Source organism: Nannobrachium achirus, assembly GCF_963921795.1.
Source record: "Nannobrachium achirus genome assembly, chromosome: 16".
Taxonomy (NCBI): domain Eukaryota; kingdom Metazoa; phylum Chordata; class Actinopteri; order Myctophiformes; family Myctophidae; genus Nannobrachium; species Nannobrachium achirus.
The window spans coordinates 37,494,449-37,517,874 of NC_137823.1; the positions used below are offsets into that span (position 1 = coordinate 37,494,449).

A 23,426-nucleotide genomic window follows, 5' to 3' on the forward strand; every position below is an offset into this window, starting at 1 on the left:
TTTCTGTTAGCTCTCTGCTTAGCATCACATCAGTGCATGCTTTGATGTCATGAAGCACCCGTTCTCATTTCTTGCATTTACTTTATGGTTACTTTATGTTTTACTTCATCAGGATGAAATTGACTTTAAGAAAAAGGGGTTGGATTGCATTGATGGACTCCTGGATATCAAAAAGATTCTTAAAGACATAAATGACAACCGAAAGAAGTGTCTTCAGGAACTCAGTCTGAGGAAAACCTTTGTCCTGTGGGTTAAAAACACACTTAACGGTAAATATATTTTCAATTAACACACATGTGCATCACTAACAGCTAAAGTACACCATTGAACAATATACTGTGTTTTATTTCAGGTATTAACGAACTGAAAGTGTTTGTTGACCTGGCATCCATCTTGGCTGGAGAGAATGACTTGGATGTGGACCGAGTATCTTGTTTCCACGACGCTGTCCTTGGCTACTCTTCCATACTCTATGGACTTGAAACAACTTCAGACTTCCAAGCCTTTAATAAGGCCATGGCAAAATTGTGGAAAGCACTTGAAAATGACATGGATATACCAAAGAAGCTGGTTAGATTAAACTCTTAAGTCATACACTTTATCATCTCTTAATTTTTCCACTCAACATTTGACACAAAATCTTCTGACCAAAATAAGCTGCTTAATAGCTATCTAGTTGACTCCTAACTGTATGCAAGTTACATTTAAAGTTATCAGCTATTATTTGGTTTAGCTAGCAAGTGGCCTTGATCAGTTCAACTGACTTGTACATTCAGAGACCTTTCTGTTTGATGTACAATTTCAGAGAGATACAGCACGCCATTTGGAGTGGTTAAAGACCGTCAAGGAAAGCCATGGATCTGTTGAACTTTCTTCTCTGTCCTTGGCAACATCCATCAATGACAGAGGAATATACATCATCAAGGCACCAAACAAAAAAAAGGTATTTTAAGCAAGATTGTAGCCTACCATCAGAATACAGTATAGATTGTTAATCACAATTACCTTATTATTATCTTTTGGTCTTACAATCAATCACCAACATACGATCAACATTGCACAAACTTCTGAGAGCCCTTGATAGTCATGTTAACTATGCCATAACCTCCAATAGCTCGGTTTAGAGACTGCCCTGACACTACAAATCCCAGAAGGCCATGAAAACAACCTGATGCGCAACTATGACCTAGAAGACATCAGTGAGTTGCAGAACAAACTCATGCTTATGTCTGGGAGAGGTGAAAAAAATCAGAGTGAAGTAGAGTACTTTGCTGAGGTACATGTATGGTAGATTTATTTACAGTAAATTATTCATGGAGTATTGTTTTGATTTATGAATACTTTTATCACACTTAATATATCTTTATATCTGCTCTGTCCTCAGGTTTTTGACAGTGTCAAAAGACTTACCCGAGCATTTGTAGACCTTTATGCTGCAGGGAACACACTTTTCAGGAGTTGGGAAGCCAGAATTCACTGCAACACTCAGCATGACCCTTGCATTGTCATGGACTTTAACATTGGTAACATCCAACAACAACTAACTGGCAAGTTAACTGAACAGCTCACAGCACTGTGCAGGAAGATGGAGGAGTTCTTAGATGACTGGCAGAAGTTCATGATTACACAGAGATCAGAGCAGTACTACCTCAACTATTTCACTGCAGAACAGATAGTCTACCTGTGCAGTGTTCTGGTTGAGGCAAAGGTGGATGCACAAATAGAGGAAAAGGCTTTGATGATGCTATCTTTCATCAAACCAAATTGTTCAGCACCAGATGTTTGGCAAACATGGGAAAGGTGTCGCAATCAACCCGATCCTGACAATAGGCAGATGGAAGAAAACAAAGATAGTTATTCTGCTTGTGAGAGCCAGAGAGAAGATGTTTGTTTGGGAGAATTGGAGAAGGTGTGGAACGAATTCATGAATAACATGGGAATCATTTCCCAGGATAGTTTGGATGTAAGGAGTTTAGGACATCTGTTAAAAAAGCTAACTGATGCAGAAAACCAGGCTGATGGTGGATGTGATGAGCCAATGCTCTCAGAGACTAGAGATAATTCAGTCAGAAGAAGGCTTCCAAAAGGCCTCTCATCAAACCAACCTAATCTCATCATCTGCCCACGTGATGAGATCCTGGCTTCAAGCATCTGCTTGTACATGACGAGTGAAGATGAGCGCTTGCCAACCTATGATGAAGTTCTCTTGTGTACTCCAGCCACATCCTATGAGCAAGTAGAACTTTTTCTGAGAAGATGTCTCACACCAGGTTACCTGGGCCAGAAGATCTATACGATTCTCTTTGCAGACCAACTTAGCTATGATGTTAGCTTTGCAATGGAAAAGGTTTTTCAGACATTACGTTCACAGTGGATACACGACTACTGGCTGGTGATCTACTGTAGTGCAGACAGAGAACATGCCTACATTCCCACAGCATTTAGTCAGTTCAAAACCGACTTTGTTCCACAAGCGCCTCTACAAAGTATCCAGAGCTACTTGTCCACACATTACACTGTTCCTCCAGATCAGTTCAGCGCTGCATCCGTGTTCAAAGGTGGACAGTGTGTTGGGATTGTTTCTTCCAGGCGAGCAGGTGTTGGTAAGTCTTAGTTGTTTCCTTTCTCTACCCTGTATGTACACAATGAAGACATATTTGATTGCGCAAAATATGTTTACAAAATGTAACAGGGTCTATCAACTGTTACAGGTAAATCCCTATATGTACAAAGGTTGTACGAAAAGCTGGAGGGAAGTGTTCAACGTGGAGCTGCATTTAAGAAATGCATTCGATTAACTGAACCTGAAATTGATGAGCGCAAGCTGCTTGAGCATTTGTACGATACGCCAAGAGACATCGATCACAAGCTCTTTCACTTTGATGTGACATCCTCGGTATGGACTTTATTTTTCTCCTTCATGCTGTAGTTTTCTGAGTACCCATAATATATATATAATGTTATATGTTTTTTTGAAACATTTTAATGATTCAAATTGTTCCACTCAGGTGCGGAAAGGCTTGAATGATTTTGTATACAAGCTGTTCTTTCTGCGGTACTTGATGGATTCTGATGGATTGATGTGGCAATGCAGCAACAAACACTTGTATGTCGCTGAGCTACTAGAGTCCACACAGGAACAGCCCAGAAATGACACCAGAACTGTAAGTTAATTCTAAATTATTATCATTCTGGCTTCTTTCCTCTACCTTTACCACCAACACTACGTACCTCGACTGATCTATAAACATGAGAGAGAGAAAAGGCAAGAAACAGGGAGAAACAGTTGATATTATTGAAATGTGATTGTTATCCAGGGGATAAGTTATTTTCCTAATCTATTATCATTAGTGCACCTGCTTTCAGCAAAATCACTGCTTTGTTATGCAGGTGTTTATTATTATTCTTACACATATTTTTTTTCTACTTCTCTACGTTCACAATAATACTGTACATATATCAAAACATGGCTTAATTGCGATGAAGAATTAGACAACTGCTACATTCTATATTTAGGTGGAATTATAATTTATTTATTTTATTTTGCCAAAAGGTTCTTCCCCTTCTATCACCCTAAGAACCACTTACTACACCCTAAAAACAACTCCCATCTAGCAACACCTAGCAAGTGCCTTCTCTTATTAGGATACATGCTAGCAATACCCTAGCAACCTTTTATTAAACTTTAATTCTTCTTGTTTTGTTGTTTTCTTTTATGTCTCCTTATCTTACTTAACTTATCATATCGCTTCCTAAGATTACATTTCTGGCAGTGATAATTTAAACATGCATCTTCATCTCTTTTTAGGTTGTAATGGAAAGATTTCAATTCCTTGAGGTTTTTCCAAACGTCCTATGCCGCCCACCAAAGGAAGTGGAGGAATTGAGGAATGGAGAAAACCCGGGTGACGACCCTCTAATGGATGATATATGTTTCCGGAGTGAAGCATATCAAAGGCCATACCAGTATCTAACACGGTTTCACAAGCGTGAAAATAATCTGGACAGATTCATATACAATGGCGTTGAGGGAACACATGCAGAATTCCTTCAAATCTTCTTCCTCTACTGTGGCATCAATGATCCTTCGTGGGCAGAGCTGAGAAACTTTGTGTGGTTCCTCAATGTTCAGTTGCAAGACTGTGAGAATTCAGTCTTTTGCTCATATGCATTGATTGGTGACATTCTACAGGGTTTCAAAAACTTTGTGGTTGAGTTCATGATCTTGATGTCCAAAGACTTTGCCACCCCATCTCTCTGCATTGCTGACCAAAGCCCTGTGAGGCAGCAGATAGACATCGCTGGACAAAATGAAGAAGACCTGGCTCCATTCCTCCTCAGAAAGAAGTGGGAATCTGAACCACATCCCTATATCTTCTTCAATGGCGACCGCACATCCATGACTTTCATTGGGTTTCACTTGCGAGTCAATGGTAAGAATGGGTTCGACGCCATCAACCCTTCCACAAATGAAGTCATCAAGAAAAACATAATGAGTAAAGAGCTGTACACTGCTCTCACACGTCAGGGGGTCCCTTTCAATGTGGACTTCGATCAACTTACCCGAGCTCAAAAGATTGAGTATCTGTGCAATGTGCTTGGTATCGAATTGGCAACAGATCCAGATGAAACATATGAGCTCACTACTGATAACATACTCAAAATGATGGCAATCAACGTGAGATTCAGGTGCGGAATCCCAGTCATCATCATGGGAGAAACAGGATGTGGCAAGACAAGGCTCATTAAGTTCTTGTGTGAATTGAGAAGGTGTGGAGCACCCACAGAAAACATGAAGCTCATCAAGGTACATGGTGGCACTACATCAGAAATGATTTACACCAAAGTGCAGGAAGCAAAACTCCTTGCAGTGACCAATAAAGAAAAATATGGGTTTGATTCTGTTTTATTCTTTGATGAGGCAAACACTACTGAAGCCATCAGCAGCATCAAGGAAATCCTTTGTGACAACACTGTGCAGGGACAACGACTTGACTCTGAAACAGGACTGCAGATTATTGCTGCATGTAATCCTTACAGGAAGCACACGGACAAGATGATCAAAAGGCTGGAGGATTCTGGATTAGGCTACAGAGTCCGGGCTGAGGAGACTGAAGACAGACTGGGATCTATTCCACTCCGCCAGTTGGTGTATCGTGTCCACGCGTTACCTCCAAGCATGAGTCCTCTGGTTTGGGACTTTGGCCAGCTCAATGACCAGACAGAGCGTATGTACATTGAGCAAATTGTGCAAAGACAGGTAGATACCAACTCAGTCCCCAAGAACTACACCAGGACAATAACTGAGGTATTGTCAGAATCACAGAGGTTCATGAGAGAGAGGAAAGATGAATGCAGCTTTGTCAGTCTCAGGGATGTAGAACGTTGCATGCAAGTGTTTGCATGGTTCCTCAAAAATCACTCCATGTTCCATGAAGAACTGAAGGCATTCCCTCAGAAGAAAGAGCAAGCCCAGAAGCAAAGAAACAGGAGACAAAGTGACAAAGTGATTTGGGCACTGTTGATGGGCATCGGAGTCTGCTATCAGTCCTGTTTGGAGACCAAAGCTGAATATCAGAAAAGAATCAGTCATGTCCTTGGTGGCGAGTACAATGCGAAGAGAATCAGAGAAGAAATTCTTCTCATGCAGGACCTTCTCCTTAGTGGCATTCCAATGCGCAAGACAATCGCAAGAAATGAGGCTTTGAAAGAGAACGTGTTCATGATGGTGATTTGCATTGAGCTAAGAATTCCCCTGTTTATTGTCGGTAAACCAGGGAGCTCGAAATCACTGTCCAAAACTCTGGTTGCAGATGCGATGCAGGGCCAGGCATCACATTCTGAACTTTACAAGAAGCTCAAGCAGATTCATCTGGTGTCTTTCCAGTGCAGCCCTCACTCAACTCCAGAAGGCATCATTGGGACCTTCAAACAATGTGGCCGTTTCCAAGAAAGCAAAAACTTGGATGAATATATCTCAGTAGTTGTGCTAGATGAGATTGGATTGGCTGAGGATTCCCCTAAAATGCCATTGAAAACCCTGCATCCATTGCTAGAAGAAGGCTGTATTGATGATGAGCCTCTACCTCACAAAAGAGTTGGTTTCATTGGCATTTCAAATTGGGCATTGGATCCCGCTAAGATGAATCGAGGAATCTGTGTATCCCGTGGTGATCCAGATCAGACAGAGCTCATCAAAAGTGCAGACGGGATATGCTCATCTGATGTTACGATACGTGGGAAGGTTAAACACCTCTTCAAGCCCTTTGCAGATGCCTATATGGCAATATGCAAAGAGGGTCAGGGTTTCTTTGGCTTGCGTGATTACTACAGCCTGGTAAAGATGATCTTTTCCATTACTAAAGCCACCAACCAGAGCCCTTGTGCAGAAAATATCACTAAAGCAATCCTTAGAAACTTTAGTGGAAGAGATGATGTTGATGTCATGAAGATATTCAGCAGTGCACTGAAAGACAACTTTACTGACAACCACATCAACACTATTGATCTTGTAATGCAAAGTATCTCTCCCAATTGCCAAGCAGAGGATAGTCGCTACCTTCTAATCCTCACCAAGAGCTATGCAGCTCTCCAGATTCTACAACAGATGTTCTTTTCAGACCAAAACCATCCAGAGATCATCTTTGGGTCAAGTTTCCCCAAAGACCAAGAGTACACGCAGATTTGCAGGAATATCAACCGTGTGAAGATGTGTATGGAGACAGGACAGACTGTTGTGCTTCTGAACCTCCAGAACCTGTATGAAAGCCTCTACGATGCTCTGAACCAGTACTACGTGACCCTCGGAGGTCAAAACTATGTAGATCTTGGATTAGGAACCCATCGCGTGAAGTGCCGTGTTCACAAAAACTTCCGACTGATCGTCATTGAAGAGAAAGAGGTGGTCTACAAACAGTTTCCTATCCCACTGATCAACAGATTGGAGAAACACTACCTCGACATGAACAGTGTCCTCGGGAATGAGCAGAAGGATGCTGTCACACAACTACAGAACTGGGTCAATGACTTTGTCTCCCCAAACAGTCTCCATGACTCCATGACAAAACAATATGTGGCAAGTGATGTCTTTGTCGGCTTCCACTCAGACACATGCTCCTCTGTGGTCCTGCAAGTATCAGAGAAACTGAAGGATGAGGCAGATTCTGTCCAGAGCATCCTGGACGAAGCCAAGCGCATTTTGCTGAACTGTGCAACTCCAGACTCAATCGTTCGACTGGATCACTCCAATTTGTCTGTCGAGGAAAGAGAAAGCTTGGTACAAGAATACTTTAAAGGAGGAATACACAGATCCCTGAGCGACTTTATTTCCATGCAGACACGGCAGGAGGAGCAGTGCCCCGTTTGTTTTACAGAGGTAATTATCTTCACTAAGCTATCAATTGAGGCCTATCATCAAATGTTTAGGGTGGTTACCTGTAGTTACAAAGAATACAGTGCCCTCCTGAAGTAGTACCAATCAAAGATTACCATGTACCTGTACATCAGTAAAACATCTCTAAACATTAAAGAACAGGCCTGTCATCAAGAATCTCAAGTTTTATACATTTGGCAGTTGTATGTGGTGGCTTTTTTAACCGTTCTGTTGTTTTGAAGGTTACAACATTTTCAAGGCTACTGACTGCAGCAGACGCTGAACAACTGAAAGATATGACAAAGCTTGAAGTCTGCAAGCTGCTGTTTCTTCATCAGTTTGACACAGAGTTATCCTTCCTCAAGGAAATCAGGTGTGTACATACAGTTGCTCCAGCAAGATATTCAATTATTGTTTTTAAATAATGTAATAAAATAACTAATAATTTAATAATGCCTGTATCTTGGTACCAGGGAGTTTCTTGGCTCAACGCAAGGAGACAAAGTGCTGATCATCCAAACAGATTTTGATGGGGAGTCTCACTGTATGAGCATTCTTTCTTCAGCCAAGTAAGTCATATAGGCAGGTGTTCATAATGATCACTGAGGCCAGGTAGTGATGTAAAGTAAAATCTTACATTTGATGTTTGGGTTATAGGTACGCGTGCATCAATGAAATAAACAAGAGAACAACTACTGACGACTGCAGGACGTTTGTGTACTTTGTCACCAAGCTTCCTCATATTGAGGGAACCCCCCTCAATATGAGGAAGCTTGGAAGCTCCTATGTTGGGTTTCAAGGCGGTAAGGAACATTGTCAGTTTTTGGTAAACATACAAAGAGCAATAAACTAAACACAATAAATTATGAATCTTTATTTTAACTCTCATTCAGAACCTTGGAAGTCCTTTCACATCGATGATCTCAGAAGATCAAAAGAGTTGTCAGATGTCCATTCCTTGAAAGGTCTATGCATCAGCCAACTGTTTGAAGATCTGCCTGAGGGTAGCTTTTGTAATATTTTATATTCTTTGTTTGTTTGTTTCTGTCTTTTAATGCTAGAAATAAATTACCTTTGTTTTATATACTTTATAAATTATTAAACTTTATTTTTTTCCCCAAGCCATGCAGACAAACAAGCAACCAGAGCAAGAGGCCTGTGTAAGTATAATCCATGTGTTAGTGACAAGAACACTATAATAATAACAGATAAATTAAGATAAGACCATATTACATTCGCCAAAGGCAAGACTACAGTTATGATACTGTTACAAGGCAAAGTACTGTTTAAAGCAGGGTAAAAGACATTGCACTGAAAGAAACACCATCTATAATTAAAACATACAATATACTGTAATATGTTACCTAATATTACGGGAAACATCGTTGAGATTGATTGATTGATTGATTGTCTATTAGTGCCATGAGTAAGAATGTGTGCTTTTCAGGTTTTGTCCGACGAGTTTGACACAGCAGGTCTGGTGAGGAGTTGCGTCCAGAGTGCAGTGAGCATTCTCAGAGATGTGGACGACACTGGAACTCTAAGCACCAGAAGAGTTCAGAACCTACTTGCACTTCTAGATGATAGTACGTTGAAATCCATATGTTTAGGGATAATATTAGTCCATTATCATATGAGTAATATGGGTTTCATTGTCATTTTTTAGCAGATTTAATTAAGAAAATATTGTATATCTTCCACTTTAAGCTACATTCTTTAGAATCGTGAGGACACATCTACACTCGCTGTTGGAGCACCATGAGGTCAACGTCTACCAACCAAAAAACTGGGTTCTCAGAGAAGCATCAAACATCAATGCTCTGCAAGAAGGAGGAACCTTCATGTAGGCTTCTCCTAGATACTTAGTAGACACATTTTTCGTCCCAGTGCAAGCTTTAAACATTTTATTACTTTCACAGGAACTCATTTCGAAGTGTCGTAAAATGCATAAATGATATTTTACTGTCATAAAATATCCAAAAGGGCTATAAAGTTCTCATACATTTTGAGTAATCGAAACTCAAAATAAAATAAGAAACAAATGCTGAAGACATTGAATATAATATGACTTGTTCCCTGACAAAGCGTTTACGTTTCCTCATGTTTGAATGTTTCTTACAGACACACTCTGTGGAGGAAAATCCAAGCTGTCATCACACCTCTCCTAGCCAACGTGGTCTCAATCATCGACCGTGACTGCAATTTGGACCTCCTGATGGACAGCGGAGATGACATCAGGAAAATGTGGCTTGAGATTTTTGCCCACATGAAAATGCCCGATGTGCCTTTTGTGGTGGCGGACAGCCAGTGAGTAATACTTGTCTGGTGATCTTAGCTTACCGGTAGTTAGCGACACCCACAGCCACAACACCAGATGGAGCGCACACAACAATCTCATAATACAAACCCATAAGACAAATATGGGCAAATTCTCTGTCTACAACACTGCCACCCAGGTGTGGAATTCCCTGACTACCTCCCTTAAAACATGTAGCATCCTTCAAAACTGCCCTGAAAAATCACCTTTCAGGAGGCCAGAGACGGAGGTCTCTGGCCTCACTTCTCCCATAGACTGGCGTGAAGTGAGCACCCCGCCCCTTACCGTACCCCCACCCCTTGTTTACCCTATCCTGTAAATATAGTGTTTTTATAACTGTGATGTTATTGAATGTTTTCTTTGCTTGCTATTTGTTATGTCCATGAATTGAATACCAAGGACTTCCAACGTAAAAAAGACCTTAGAAGGACTTATGTGGGATGTTCCTTTTAGGCAGGGTGTTTAACTGTTCTACATTTCCGTTGTATTGACTATACTTGTACTGTTCTCTATCTTTGTCTAATAACATTTTCAATCAATCAATCAATCAATCAATCAATCAATCAATCAATCATCTCAGCATTTGGTAAATACAGATAGACATGTCATCCTGTCAGTTTGCAGAATCAGATCCAAAATGTTGATAGTATGAATCAGCCCGCCAATCCTCATTCAGAATCTGCCTGCTTCACAGTTCTACAGTCATTACGGTGCAGAGCCATGTCACTGCAGGGAGGACCATGCGCTGTGCTCTGCCCTTCAGCTGGTGGATCAAAGATTTCCTGGACGAACTCATGATGCAAACTCTCAGACATGACAGTAAAATTGCTTATTATGTTGTTTCTGTCTGCTCTGTTACATAAAAGCTGTAGTCTTTAACCTTGAATCCATCTAATCCCTGGGTATCAAACCATTTGTTTACTTTTTCTTTTCCTAGATCCCAACCAGGCTCAATTCGAAAGACTCTTACAGAATTTACCACTTGGTCTGCAAAACCTGAGCGACAAAATGAAGAAAGAAATCTTCCAACTGTACCTGCAAGATTTTATCTCAATGACAGCGAATTCAACAGGGGATGAAGAATTACATGTAATTTCCTCAAATTTCGACTGAGTTTTTTGTAAGGTCAAAGCTTATATCTTCATGCTGTGCATTTACTTCTTTCTTTGCATGTTTTCAACAGCTTTTTTGTGAAGCCCTGGCCTGCAGTGTAAAGGAGCTGCAGGGAAACAGCGATGAAATCCCTTCTTTTCCTCAGATTCACATAGCCTACCATGTCTACCACAGCCGACTACAGAACCTGTCCAGGATGATTGCCCTCCAGCCTCAAGTTATTTCTCGTTTGTTGAACGAGAAACGGAGTAGGAACTTCCCAGAGATGGTAAAGTCCTTACCTTACTTACCTTACTAATTATTTGTTATTTTTTATTGTTATATGTGTTTTTATTCACAGCAGATAAATATATATATATATATATATATATATATATATATATATATATATATATATATATATTATTTTTTATTATTATTATTATTATTTTTTATTATTGTTGTTGAAGATCATGTAATCTGAACATCTAAACATTGAACATGGTTCCAAAGCTAAGAATACAGTGCACTTTACTGAAAATGTACAATTTGTTAAGCAATGTTTGACTGACATATTGTACATTAACTGATCAGTGATGGAAAATGTACACTTTCTTCAAGTAAACTAAACCCACAGCTTGTTTAACTGTCTTCAAGGTTCAGGATGTGCATGCAGCACTGGCTTGTATTGAATTCCTGGAGCCACCTCACTTCCATTCTGAAGATCAGTGCCAGGACTGGCTGCAGCAGGTCAAGAGGATTCAATGCTCCATAGAACTAGTTTGTTCTCAGCAGACTGAGGATAAATATGGACAGAGATGCAAACACAGACTCCAAGACATTCGGTAAATGCTTGTTTTTAGGTGACATTTACACAGAAATGTTGATGGAAATACACTTTTTTATCAAATTGTGGTATAATTTTTTGCAGTAATGGCTGGAACCGTATCTACACCCTGTGCTTGTTTGTGGAGCACATGTTGCTGGGAGTTGACTCTGAGGATGAACTGAAGACTGTGATCCTTCATCACATTCACACCTTAGGCAGGGTGAGTGCTTTGTTGCTTCCAAGTGTGAATATTGTCTCTATACAGTCTGTCTGATACTTAATGGGTAACAGGGATATACATGTCTGTTTAAGTGCATTTGGATAGTTTCAGGAAAATCATTGTGGATTTTACACTTCAAAATATAGTGGCTTGTTCTTGGTAACCTTGCTCTAGTCAAGGTTATTTACTAATGTGAAAAGTCATTGTCATTCACATAAAATGAAAGTGGGTGTGGCGCTGCTTGTGGGCATAGTGTGAATAGGTAATATATTCTTCCTTTGCCCAAAAATGAACATCTTCACAAAGATTTGTGTTGTTTCGTAGGAAGTTAGTTGCCCTTTGTGTTAGGCTATTCCCACTGCCGTGCCCTCTTTAGGGCAATCACATGAAAAGTTGTATACCTCTTCCTTGGCCCACACCACCAACATTTCAAAATGTTCATAACCTTTTGTGATATGCTGCTAACAGTCAGACTAGTGGATGTTTTGTTACAAACAAAACACAGGGTCGGCGAGGTTTGTCACCAAAATCAGTAGTGTTCTTTTTTGTCACGTCCAAGTTTCAATGTGTTCTGCCTATTACATTTTTATATTTCGTGCATGCAATGGACATTTGTAGTCTAATGGTGATGCTAAAATCAGTAGGTGCCATCCTCTGGGTAACCTGAATGTGCATTCCACCCATTGCGGCCTATAGGCCTATATGAATATCTCAACTAAAAAAGACATTCAATTGTTTTGTCTCTTCTCTTCATAAGGTGCTTAATGGAAACTCAGATATGAAATCTGAAATGGCTTTCAGGGCTGTGATTGAAGTCTTGCAGTCGTGCAAAAAAGCAGCAAGTGATCAGCTTTGCAAGTAAGAAAATACATTTTAGTCATTGGTGTTTCTTTATTCCATTGGGATACAATTTGCTTAAAAGCAGGATTGGTCTAACATTTTAGGTTTGCATAAGAGAACCACAAGGGGGGCCACTGGCCCACAGGCCCACTTGTATGGAAACCTCATACAGTAGGCCTATATCCAAAACGTGTTTCTTATTATTTAAAAAAAAAATAATAATAATAAATTCATCAATAAACTCATCGCAATGCGGTGGGTTGTGAGCTTGTAGATCGGCTATTTTTCACAACTTGCATGATATTGTTGTATGATGAAGTATAGGGCATTAATGTGAGTGAGACACTCTTCTCACACACACTCAATGATCTACTGAAGATGGAGGAGCCAACCATCTGCAGGCAAGACAACTACAATTTACAATTTAGGCATTTAGAAGATGCTCTTAATCCAGAGTGATTTACACTTAGAAATAAGAAATAGTAATCTAAGAAAAACGTAGGTAGACCAAGCACCTTTTCAGTAAAAGCTTTATAAAAATCAAAAACATTTTAAAAATGCTATCTAAAATTACATATGGTCAATGAGGGTAGGCAAGTGCTAGGGTAAGTGCTATGGGCTAAGGTGGAGTCTGAATAGTTGAGTTTTCAAACCACGGCAGAAGCTAGGGAGTGAGTCTGCAGTTGTGCAACAGGGAGTTTATTCCACAGTTTGGGGGCCAGGAGGACGAAGAGTCTAGGATGAGTGGATCGTTGTCCAAGTCAGTGATGGAGGTGTGTGGAACAAATGTGGTCTCAAGGCTGCCCTGGAGAACCACACCCTGAACCTCCCAGCACCTGAGCTCTTGCCTGGAAGGGAAGTCCTTGTGCCATACGTGGTAGTGGCAGGCAAAGCTTTTGGAATGAAGCCCTGGCTAATGAAGCCATATCCCAGAAAATAAATAACTGTGGAAAGGAAGATCCATAACTACAGGCTGTCCAGGGCAAGGCGAAGGCGTACTGTGGAAATTGCATTTGGAATACTGGCTAACAGAGTGTTCCAACAGCCAGCCAAGGTTGTCAGCATTACAAAGGCAGCATGTGCTCTCCACAACTACCTTCGCACTCAAAAACTCACTCTGCAAGTGTACACTGACAGGGACAATCAGACAAGCACCTGGTGTGAAGAACCACCTTAGAGGGGTATGCTGCTTCTTGTGGCATCTGCTAGGAACCCATCCCTTGAAGCCCAGGATGTCACCTAATACAAATGGAGTCAGTTGGCAGAGGAGGGCCTTCAGATTGGAGTAGCCTGTATACATTCTTTAAACAGTTATTTTGTAATTGGCATTGTAATCTGTTTAACAGATTCATCCTAAATGATTATCTTTGTGTAGCCTACATGTATTAGCTGTCAGTATCATGAAGGAAAAAAAAAGCTTCAATAACAATCATTCTAAATGTGTCTGGGATAGGGTGTGAAATACATGTTTCCAGAAGTTTACAAAGCTGGTTTGTAACCAGAACACGCATCTGTGAGGTGATGGGCAAATAGGTTTCTGAATGATCTTATGATAGGCCTACTGTATGCCCTTTCCTGAAATGTTGTATCCTGCTTAGATGGAGGCAAGAGATTACTGTGGGACACACTTATTTATTCTGGCAAAAAGAAAAATTACAATTCATTTTAATAACTGATATGGCGTTTGTTATTTGCTCTGTGGGACAATTCAGGTCTTCTATCAGTCAAAACACAGACTTCAGGCGACGCTGCGATGCATTTTTCATTGAGTTGGTGTCCACGATGTGCTTCAAAGACAACACACCACCAGCAGAGGGCGTCATAATGCACCTTCTCTCCAACCTTATGATTGAGACAGGTATTACTCAGGCAGAGATTATGTGTTTTATTGACTTCTGTGTGGTCTTACCAGGCTAATTGAGGCTGTATTATAATACAGATGTTCTTATTGTACAGTTTGTTAGCTTTCTGTTGTATGTTTTCACCACAAACCCATCAGATTCACCCTTTAATGTCACCCTTAGATAGGTCTGTGGACAAGAAACCTGTGGTGCGCTCTTTAATTCTGAAGCTTCTTCTAAAGTACAGGTTTGTATAGTGGAATATGACCCTTCAGTGTTGAAACTATATATTTGCAGAATTGATGTAGATTGATTAATATGATTATATAACATTATTGTTCCTTTATTTTTAGTTTCAATGAAGTCAGAGTATATTTGCAACAGCATTTGTCATCTGTTGAAGACAATGTACTTGTGGAAAAGGAGGATAAAACAGAGCTCTATGCTTTGCACATCAACTGCCTCGAGGTAAACTATTTTATGCATGAGATTTCCTGTCCCTAAAGGCCAAACAGTATCACTATCACACTATCGCCAATGTCAGTGTTTTGGGTTTAGATACTTTATCTCTGCTGTGTTGTCCCATTTTGTTTATTAATTTCTGTATAGGATTTGTAAAGCATGTTAGAGCACTCTATATTAACTATAGATGCAATCTTGTATACTATGTTGTGAAAACTACATTTTCACAACCTCGTGTCTCCAGGACTCCCTTTGGGACATTCTGTCCAGAGAATTCACCAGAACTGAGGAACAGCAGGCATACTTCCATGAAGAGACATCATTCTTAAACAACGTCCTGAACTCCATCACCCAGTCCCCTGCAGAGGTGTCCATCGAACACCTGCAAGACATCGCCAGAATCCGTTTGTCCCTCAGCATGGCCTCTGAGATGATCAAAAACTCTGGTGAGAACTGAAGCGAGGCTTTATTGGAATATTAAATATACAAGATATGTGAGGTTCTCTTCTCCATAGAGAACTATCAATTTCAGTTTAAGTTGTCAGTGTGTAATGCAAAATTAGATATCTATTATTTGGAAAGTACAACAGCATTGTTATGATCCATTTCTTTATTCAGATTCCCTGTTAAAGGTTTGTTTTACTTCCTAGCAACATTTCAGTAAAGACTAGGGTTGTAAAAGTTGGATATGTGTGCTCTATACTATCACACCGTGTTTTTGTGACAGATGAAAATGTCCAAGATACGGTTAAGGAGTTCCTGCATGCTGTCGTGGGTTTATGCGAACGGAGTGGGAATGACTGGTACAGAGTCTACCTCATCCGTAAGCTCAGCAGCCAGCAGGGGGTTGAGGTGGTCCAGAGGATGGTGAAGGAACCACAGTTCAGGTGGCTCTTCCCTGTTGAGGTCCATCAGCAGGCATACATGGTGATGATAAAACAAAACAAAACATGATGTTTGAGTGGTTAGTGAACCCGTCTGGGGTATGTATCAAGGACCTATAATTACTTGCACCAGCAGAGCGTGCAAGAGTGCTGTCTGTATCGGTGCTGTCTGTATCCGGCAGGCTGCCCGTACAAAGGGTGCTGTCTGTATTTAGCTAAAGGCCCTACTTACGCGCTCTGCTGGCGCATAAGTTGGCCATCGGCTATGAGTGCACAAGACTTAAGGTGGCACCCCTCGTGCAGTCTAGTTAAAAGGATATTTTTAATTGTTTCAGTTACAATTTCAGTTAATTTCAATATAATTTTTAAATAATATTGAAATCATTTTGCACAAATCATGAATATGAATCAAGTTACCTTTTTGGAACAACAAGGTAACTTGATCGTTGTGCAGTCGCTAAAATCCAGTGATGCTTTATTTTAAAGATGTTTTAAAGATTATTTTGAAAGATTGTTTGGCTGAGATCAGACAGCCTATGAGCCAGATAAACCTGGAATACTTACAATCAGTACTTCTGCACTTTAGGGGGAACAGAATACCAATGGATGCCAGGACCAGTACCTTGTGTATGGAGAAGAATACAGGATTGTACGGGACACAATGAGGTGTGGCAGTGCTGAGGAAATAGAAGTGGCATGTGAGGTAATGCTTTCACCTACCGTAGCTCTCTACTTTATTCAATGACTTTCATTCGAGTTTTTCAAGGCTGGAATGACTTCTTCAGCACAATATGATCACCAATAAACAACATTATCAAATGCAAAATGCTATGCAAATGTCAAATGAACAAAGGCACTTGGACAGCATTCAGATTTCTGCTAATGATTGCCTGTTTGTTTTAGAAATTAACTGCACCTTCAAGAAAACGGACTCTATATATCCTCCTGGCTCTTTTCAGAGAAGTGACGGCTCTGTACAAATCTGCCAACGCCAACCTTCATCCTACCCCTGCGGTAAGAGCAATGTGGAAACGTACTACTTAAGTGGTATACATATTTTAATGGTAAGACCTAAGAGATGAATCAAAGTGTATGCATTTTGATGCAACGAGTTGGTTATAATAATGTTCTGAAAGAAGGTTACAGTCAGCTTTAAGCTCATCTGGTTGCCAGTAGCATGTAATCATGCAAGTTACAATCATGTAAGTTACAATCATGCAAATGCACTTGAATAATAGCTTCAGAATACAATTTCAATTGGTAACACTTACTGTTTGAATAGAGTTGTGGGATATCATACCCTGACAGCGATAAGTACACATTTCTGTACTCCCAATGACTATGCTTTCTAATGAAGCTCATTAATGAAATGCATTAATTTCATATTTGGTAAACCTATTGCTTTACCCATGATGCTATCATGTCAGTAACTTTGGAATTATTTTATTTTATTTTTTTCATTTTAGAAGATTTTATAGTTAAAAAATCTGGCTAGCCTACAATTGTCAGAGCCTACATTGCCAATAACAGCCTCAACAGCCCATTCATTTGGAATAATCTGTGCATAAAAGCCCATGAAAGTGAAAAGCAACCAATCTGTTGCCAGAGAGGGATACAAATCACTGAATATTATATATGTTTGCTGAGTTATTTAACTATGATCTTGTCTTACATCAGCAATGTGAAGCATTTGAAGAACTCATCAAGGGCTCCAGTTTCTTGTCTTGTGGACAAGTCAGAAGCTTTGCAGCAGCCTTGGTTCACAACAGGTTGGGAGACTTGAGCGTCCACTCTGGTCAGAGGGTTGAAGAACAGGTTGTCATTGAACTGACAGTCCACCTGGCTGCTGTGCTCCTCACTGGGACTGATGGCTTACTGGGACCAGTCCAGCAGCTTGGCTTCTCTCCTAGCAACATGCTGGTAAACAATAATAATAATGCTAATTATGATCAATCAACGTGCTACATACGCTATATAAATAAAGTTGATTATATTATTATAAAGTCATTTTATATAGTCTTTCAGTCATTTAATCTTGCTAATGTCATACTGTATTTGTAAGAAATGATGATTGATCAGTATGTTATAAACAGGTTATAACAAAGAAACGTTACATTTAGTTACATTTATGTCATATCTTTGAGTTGTTGGTCTTGTTTTAGAAGTATTCTTTGTCATTCTAACTGTACTCCTGCAGTGCCTTATTTTACCACATGGACAAATAAAACATAATTGATCTCCTCTCAACCTACTGTATTACAGAGGTCCTTTATACCCACAATGCCTGATGACATGCTGGCTGTAGCTCGGAGGCTTATTCAGCAGGATCAGGGTAGAGGTGTCACCTGGTATAGTAAGTGTCATACGCTTGAACATAATTTATTTTGGGATTGAAAAGTATGTTGATTTGAGCATTTACTAATGCTAACCTCTGCAAATCTTTCATGCATTGATTTTTTTTCCCCACAGTGTGCCCAAACAATCACCCATGTATTGTTGGTGAGGTATGTTGAAAATTTTTTACCTAAGACTAAGGTGACATAAGCATGGTGAGCAAATGTAAAAGTGTGAAAAGTGTAAAAGTCATGAGTACAATGAAGTGATGCTTATACTAAACTAGATTGAGCTTCAGTTTCTTCATTATCCACAGGCAAGCAGTCATAGAATATCGAAGTCAGTGCCTTACTGAGAACAGAGAATAAACCTTGAGCACATCTCAAAAAAGGTTATGAAACCAATCTACTGTAGGTGAAAGAAGATAAGTTTGTAAACTGATGAAAGGTGATTGGTGTGTTTCACTGTAGTGTGGCAGGCCCACGCAGATAGGGAGGTGTCTGGATTGTGGGCTTCCGATCGGAGGAGAGAATCACAACGCTGTGGAAGGATTCAAAGCAATACAGCAACAGCAGTAAGTTATTATAACCACAAAGATGTAGTTCACGACATAGCAGCCCATTGCCTATTTTGCAAATGTGTATAGTTGCCTTTGTGAATGCCTCTTCATACTATGATTTCTTCTATACAGTACAGCAGTCAAGGTGTCCCTGAGGAAGACACTTACTCTCTCCTAACTCTCAACACTGAGTATTTTACTGTGTGGTTTGACCTCACCTTGTATTCTCTTAGGGAGGATGATACAAGGCCAGGCCACATCCTGGGTGACCCACAGAGGAGGAATAATCCAGTCACCCTGGACACTAAAAACATGTCCCTCACCCCCTTCACCTTGGTCAGGCTGGTGACTCATTTAGCCATGCTGCTGGGAGCATCAGAGCATCCACAGGTACAGAAGGGATCCTTCCTAAAATGAGATATACTGTACATAATTTGAAAAAAGAGACACTGTCTTATGAAATCATACCTGTAGAATAATGTGCACTATAAAATGTTCTCTCACATGTTGACCACTGTACGTTCTTTAATAAAAGAGGCTGGATTCAGGATATGCAATTGGTCTTTGAAAACATACAGTATTATGAACACATGAATACAAATCTGACAATTGACTAAAATATTCATATAAATTTGAGCGGAACTCATGTAGACTAATGAGTTGTTGGGCTTTTGTGTGATGGTGTTAGTCTGGTGCAGGTTTGAGTACCTTAATGTCAGAACCAAGCCAGTAGGTGGTAGTCTTGTGCAAGCAAAGGGTTGACCAAATAATACATCTTATTACTGAATAAAAACATAATATTGTAAAGATATGGAATACTGCACTGTGATTATTATTATTATTTATTTTTTCAAGATTGACATATTGTATACAATGTCTTTGTATTCATGTCAGTTGAATATAATAATGTACTGACCTGTCCTGTTAACCATACTGTTGAATTATGCCGCTTCAGTCGATACAGCAGGTGATTCATCCTCCTGTCGCGGATCCTTGCTTGTTTCTCCAACAACACCTTCTGAAGGACAAGGAGCAGCTGGCCCAAGCCTTGGGGAAAGGCACTGATGACACGGTCACCACTGTCCACTGGATGATCAAGTCCCTTCTAGAAACAACATGCACCAATCAATGTACAGCAACACAATCCATTTCTTTTGCACTCTCATAATGTTAATTGCACAGTTTTCTAGAACCCTTCCCTGTCAGGTGCTCAGTTGCTTTAACCACAAATAGCTGATCAAGCTCACAGTGCATTGCAATGCTATGCATTGTAACTTAATTTGTAGATTATCTATAATAATTAAATAATAATAAAAAAAACTATAATGGAATTCCCAAATATGGCACCAGTGTGTATATGGTAGAGAGCATTAAGAAAGTTTCCCATTGAATCCCTTTTTGTTAACATTTCACCAAAGTTGTTTTGCTGGATTCTGAGATTTTCACATGAGAATGATCATTTTCATAATTCCTGCAGATTTTATAATTCAAACTATATAATGCAGAATTTGACCTTTTCAGTAAGTAAGTCATTTTCTAGTTTTTTTCTGTGTTGTGTTTCACCAAATGTTTCCTGTTTGACTTTGCTTAGGGCCTGCTGGTTATGATCCCCATCTGTTGACCGAAGAATCCAGAAACGCCTGGGAGACAATGGTTGCTACAGACATCATGACACCACAGCTGAGGGTAATCGTATTGTCTGCATCCTTTGCATATGGATATTTCAGCATGATTGTCTTGATGATAAACACAAAGCAGTGGGCAAAGTTGTCAGAATGAGCGAATATAAAAATAATATATACATAATTTACATATAATACATAAACATAATGTCCATATAGCAAAGAATATACAATACATTATATTACATTAGTCCTTGCCCGTTCGAACACACTAACGGGAGGTGAGAGCATACTGTATAACTTACACTGTCCTCCCTTAGGCCAGCTGGTGGGAGAAAGACTGCAAGGCTCTAAATGCTATGAAAGCAATTATGGGACACTTTGACACGTTATATAACATTTAAAACTCTTCCTGTCCTTATTTACAGTCAGTGCTAAAGGCTGTCATTATTGCATTTTAATTTGTATTTCATATTCTGTATATTTGCTAATTTCTTGTCCCTTAATTTTATTTCTATGTATGAAAAGTGCCTTATGAATAAAGTTCATTATCATTAACAAATACACCAATAACACCAGAACATAGAGCTTTCATACTGTAGTTCATATTATGTGCCTCTGTTCATCATCAGGGTCTTGATGGTGTGCTGAGAGTTGTCAACGCCACTATCAGGACAGACTCTCGTGTCTCGTCCAACCTCCTCATGAGCCTGACCAATGAACAAGAGGTTCCCATTCTGACCAACCTGCCTCGAGGGTCCCAGCTCCACTGCTCAACAGTGTGGAGCTGCAGGGAGAGGTTTTCCCTGCTCAACTTCAAACACATTGTGGAGCACCATGACCAGAAGGAGAACCTTGCTCTGCTCTGGACGTTCCTGCAGAAGGTGAGCGGCTAGCTCCCTCTCTATATGTCTTCAGCCATTAGGCTTGGCTATTCAAAATGGATGAATGCAACGTTACCAAAATACAATTCAATACATTTAAACATGTATCTCTATGCAATCAATGCAAAATGATGTCTGAAATAAACAAACATTAACACTGTATTTAAGAAATGAAATTAATATGTATACTGTATATGTACGGTATGTGTGCTGATTGGCTATTCTGCTATTTAACCCCATGAGAAGATGCACAGCTTTAACTTGCATCGATAGCCCAGCTGCCATGTAACACCTCAGGGTTTATACAGCAGCTCTCAATCAGCACACATATATTATTACTCATCTACCATAGACAGATATGTGATCATATTCAATATCACCCCAAGCTGAGTTCTCATGAGTCTTTTGCATTATAATTTATATATTTGCAGGAGATAGAATTTCAACAGATTAAGTTCCTTCCACACATACTGAGCTTACAGAAACACCTGGTGAAAAAGATCCAGAATGCATCTGATGAGATGATTGGCTCCATTGGAGAATTCATCGACAGACAGACAGGTACCACTAAATCTAGTACATCATCTGTATTTTGGATAGTCTTCTATATGCTGAGTTGTCAACAATTTACATGTTTGGAATTCACTTCATGTGTCCCTCTTCTAATCCAAAATGATCCATATGCAATAATCAACAAATGTTTACATCCAGGAATGAAGACGTGGTATGAAAAACAGATCAACATCTTCCTGAACACATGGAACCTTCTCAGAGTGTCGGTAGCCAGCAGTGAGTCAATCATTATTTTAACTCCTCTGCCCACCTCATTTTTTTTACATAGCAGTGTTACATATGCTCTTGGTGTTATGTATTATGTATAGATTATGTATGGAGCACAATTTGGCAAAAAATAATTGTATATAAGTACACCTTCCTTGGCTCTAGGTAGCGGCGCTAAGCGCTCCTACATCTAAGGATGGATTGTAGCTGGTTGCTGAATTAAATATAATTTCATTTGAAATGAATAACTTCTCCCCACTGCATCCTTCCTGACCTGTAGGTGAGATGAAAATCCCAGAGGAGTTCTGTGGAAAGGATTTGGACCTGAGCAGTGACCTTCAGTACCTTCTTCCCAGGCGACAGGGAGCGGGCCTGTGTGCCACCGCTCTGCTCAGCCACCTGGTGTCACTGCACAACCAGCTGGTCTACGCTGTGGAGCGTCACACCCAGGAGGACTGCAGGTACATGTCACATCACCTTCACTGATTCACAGTGCAGACACACAGGGTTCAATCCTGCACGCCTGACTTGCTTCTGATGTTGTTCCAGTGGTTACAAGGTGGCCGTGGCAGACGTGACGGAGCATCACGTCATCCGATACGAGCTGGACAAAGACCTGCTGCCTCTCATCCTGTCCAACTGCCAGTACAGCCTGGAACGTGGCCAGCAGACCGTGACAGAATACAACCTGCCCAAGATCCAGCAACAGATCCTCAGACGCCTCCTCCAGGGAAAACCTTTAATCACTCGGACCGTGAGTCACACAGATTCTTAACTACATGAACACTACTGTCCCTATTCTGGTCTTGTCACCCATAATAGGTGAACTGAACATTCTGTGAAATATAGGTGAACATTCTGTGAAAATAACCTACAAGCTCACAACACATTAAAACGCAACACGTTCATATAGCCTGTATGTGTGTTTAATGTTTATATATATATATATATATATATATATATATATATATATATATATATATATATATATATATACTAGAAAAAAAGCCCCGCTGATATGGCCATATATGGAGATCTGTATCTGTCAGTCCTTGCACACTTTCCCACATGTCCCTAGTGCCCAGTTGTCTAGGTGGCCACCTCTCCAAGTGCCCACATGTCCCTAGTGCCCAGTTGTCCAGGTGCCCACCTCTCCAAGTGCCCACATGCCCCTAGTGCCCAGTTGTCCAGGTGCTCACCTCTCCCCAAGTGCCCAGTTGTCCAGGTGCCCACCTCTCCAAGTGCCCACATGTCCCAAGTGCCCAGTTTTCCAGGTGCCCTCCTCTCCAAGTGCCCACATGTCCCTAGTGCCCAGTTGTCCAGGTGTCCACCTCTCCAAGTGCCCACATGTCCCTAGTGCCCAGTTGTCCACCTCTCCAAGTGCCCACAT

The 23,426-nt window shown here is 40.3% G+C and overlaps 1 protein-coding gene across 1 annotated transcript in view; it reads left to right on the forward strand.

Annotated features, from left to right (window-relative positions):
* Nucleotides 1-23,426, forward strand: part of LOC308301001 (E3 ubiquitin-protein ligase rnf213-alpha-like) — a gene marked incomplete at both ends in the record, with an annotated part of 60,873 nt that overhangs the window by 33,963 nt on the left and 3,484 nt on the right. The window contains 37 exons of the mRNA XM_080744897.1: nucleotides 113-269; nucleotides 353-570; nucleotides 806-943; nucleotides 1,115-1,276; nucleotides 1,385-2,603; nucleotides 2,712-2,896; nucleotides 3,009-3,164; nucleotides 3,809-7,375; nucleotides 7,615-7,745; nucleotides 7,846-7,941; nucleotides 8,030-8,175; nucleotides 8,266-8,376; nucleotides 8,495-8,532; nucleotides 8,820-8,958; nucleotides 9,080-9,215; nucleotides 9,494-9,679; nucleotides 10,384-10,508; nucleotides 10,886-11,070; nucleotides 11,439-11,626; nucleotides 11,713-11,830; nucleotides 12,588-12,688; nucleotides 14,383-14,528; nucleotides 14,635-14,758; nucleotides 14,865-14,979; nucleotides 15,218-15,419; nucleotides 15,701-15,900; nucleotides 16,761-16,871; nucleotides 17,535-17,777; nucleotides 18,662-18,765; nucleotides 18,984-19,140; nucleotides 19,706-19,880; nucleotides 20,342-20,436; nucleotides 21,005-21,256; nucleotides 21,688-21,817; nucleotides 21,968-22,045; nucleotides 22,317-22,497; nucleotides 22,586-22,790. Coding sequence (XP_080601023.1) covers nucleotides 113-269; nucleotides 353-570; nucleotides 806-943; nucleotides 1,115-1,276; nucleotides 1,385-2,603; nucleotides 2,712-2,896; nucleotides 3,009-3,164; nucleotides 3,809-7,375; nucleotides 7,615-7,745; nucleotides 7,846-7,941; nucleotides 8,030-8,175; nucleotides 8,266-8,376; nucleotides 8,495-8,532; nucleotides 8,820-8,958; nucleotides 9,080-9,215; nucleotides 9,494-9,679; nucleotides 10,384-10,508; nucleotides 10,886-11,070; nucleotides 11,439-11,626; nucleotides 11,713-11,830; nucleotides 12,588-12,688; nucleotides 14,383-14,528; nucleotides 14,635-14,758; nucleotides 14,865-14,979; nucleotides 15,218-15,419; nucleotides 15,701-15,900; nucleotides 16,761-16,871; nucleotides 17,535-17,777; nucleotides 18,662-18,765; nucleotides 18,984-19,140; nucleotides 19,706-19,880; nucleotides 20,342-20,436; nucleotides 21,005-21,256; nucleotides 21,688-21,817; nucleotides 21,968-22,045; nucleotides 22,317-22,497; nucleotides 22,586-22,790 — 10,020 coding nt within the window. The remainder of the gene's footprint in view (nucleotides 1-112; nucleotides 270-352; nucleotides 571-805; nucleotides 944-1,114; nucleotides 1,277-1,384; nucleotides 2,604-2,711; nucleotides 2,897-3,008; nucleotides 3,165-3,808; nucleotides 7,376-7,614; nucleotides 7,746-7,845; nucleotides 7,942-8,029; nucleotides 8,176-8,265; nucleotides 8,377-8,494; nucleotides 8,533-8,819; nucleotides 8,959-9,079; nucleotides 9,216-9,493; nucleotides 9,680-10,383; nucleotides 10,509-10,885; nucleotides 11,071-11,438; nucleotides 11,627-11,712; nucleotides 11,831-12,587; nucleotides 12,689-14,382; nucleotides 14,529-14,634; nucleotides 14,759-14,864; nucleotides 14,980-15,217; nucleotides 15,420-15,700; nucleotides 15,901-16,760; nucleotides 16,872-17,534; nucleotides 17,778-18,661; nucleotides 18,766-18,983; nucleotides 19,141-19,705; nucleotides 19,881-20,341; nucleotides 20,437-21,004; nucleotides 21,257-21,687; nucleotides 21,818-21,967; nucleotides 22,046-22,316; nucleotides 22,498-22,585; nucleotides 22,791-23,426) is intronic.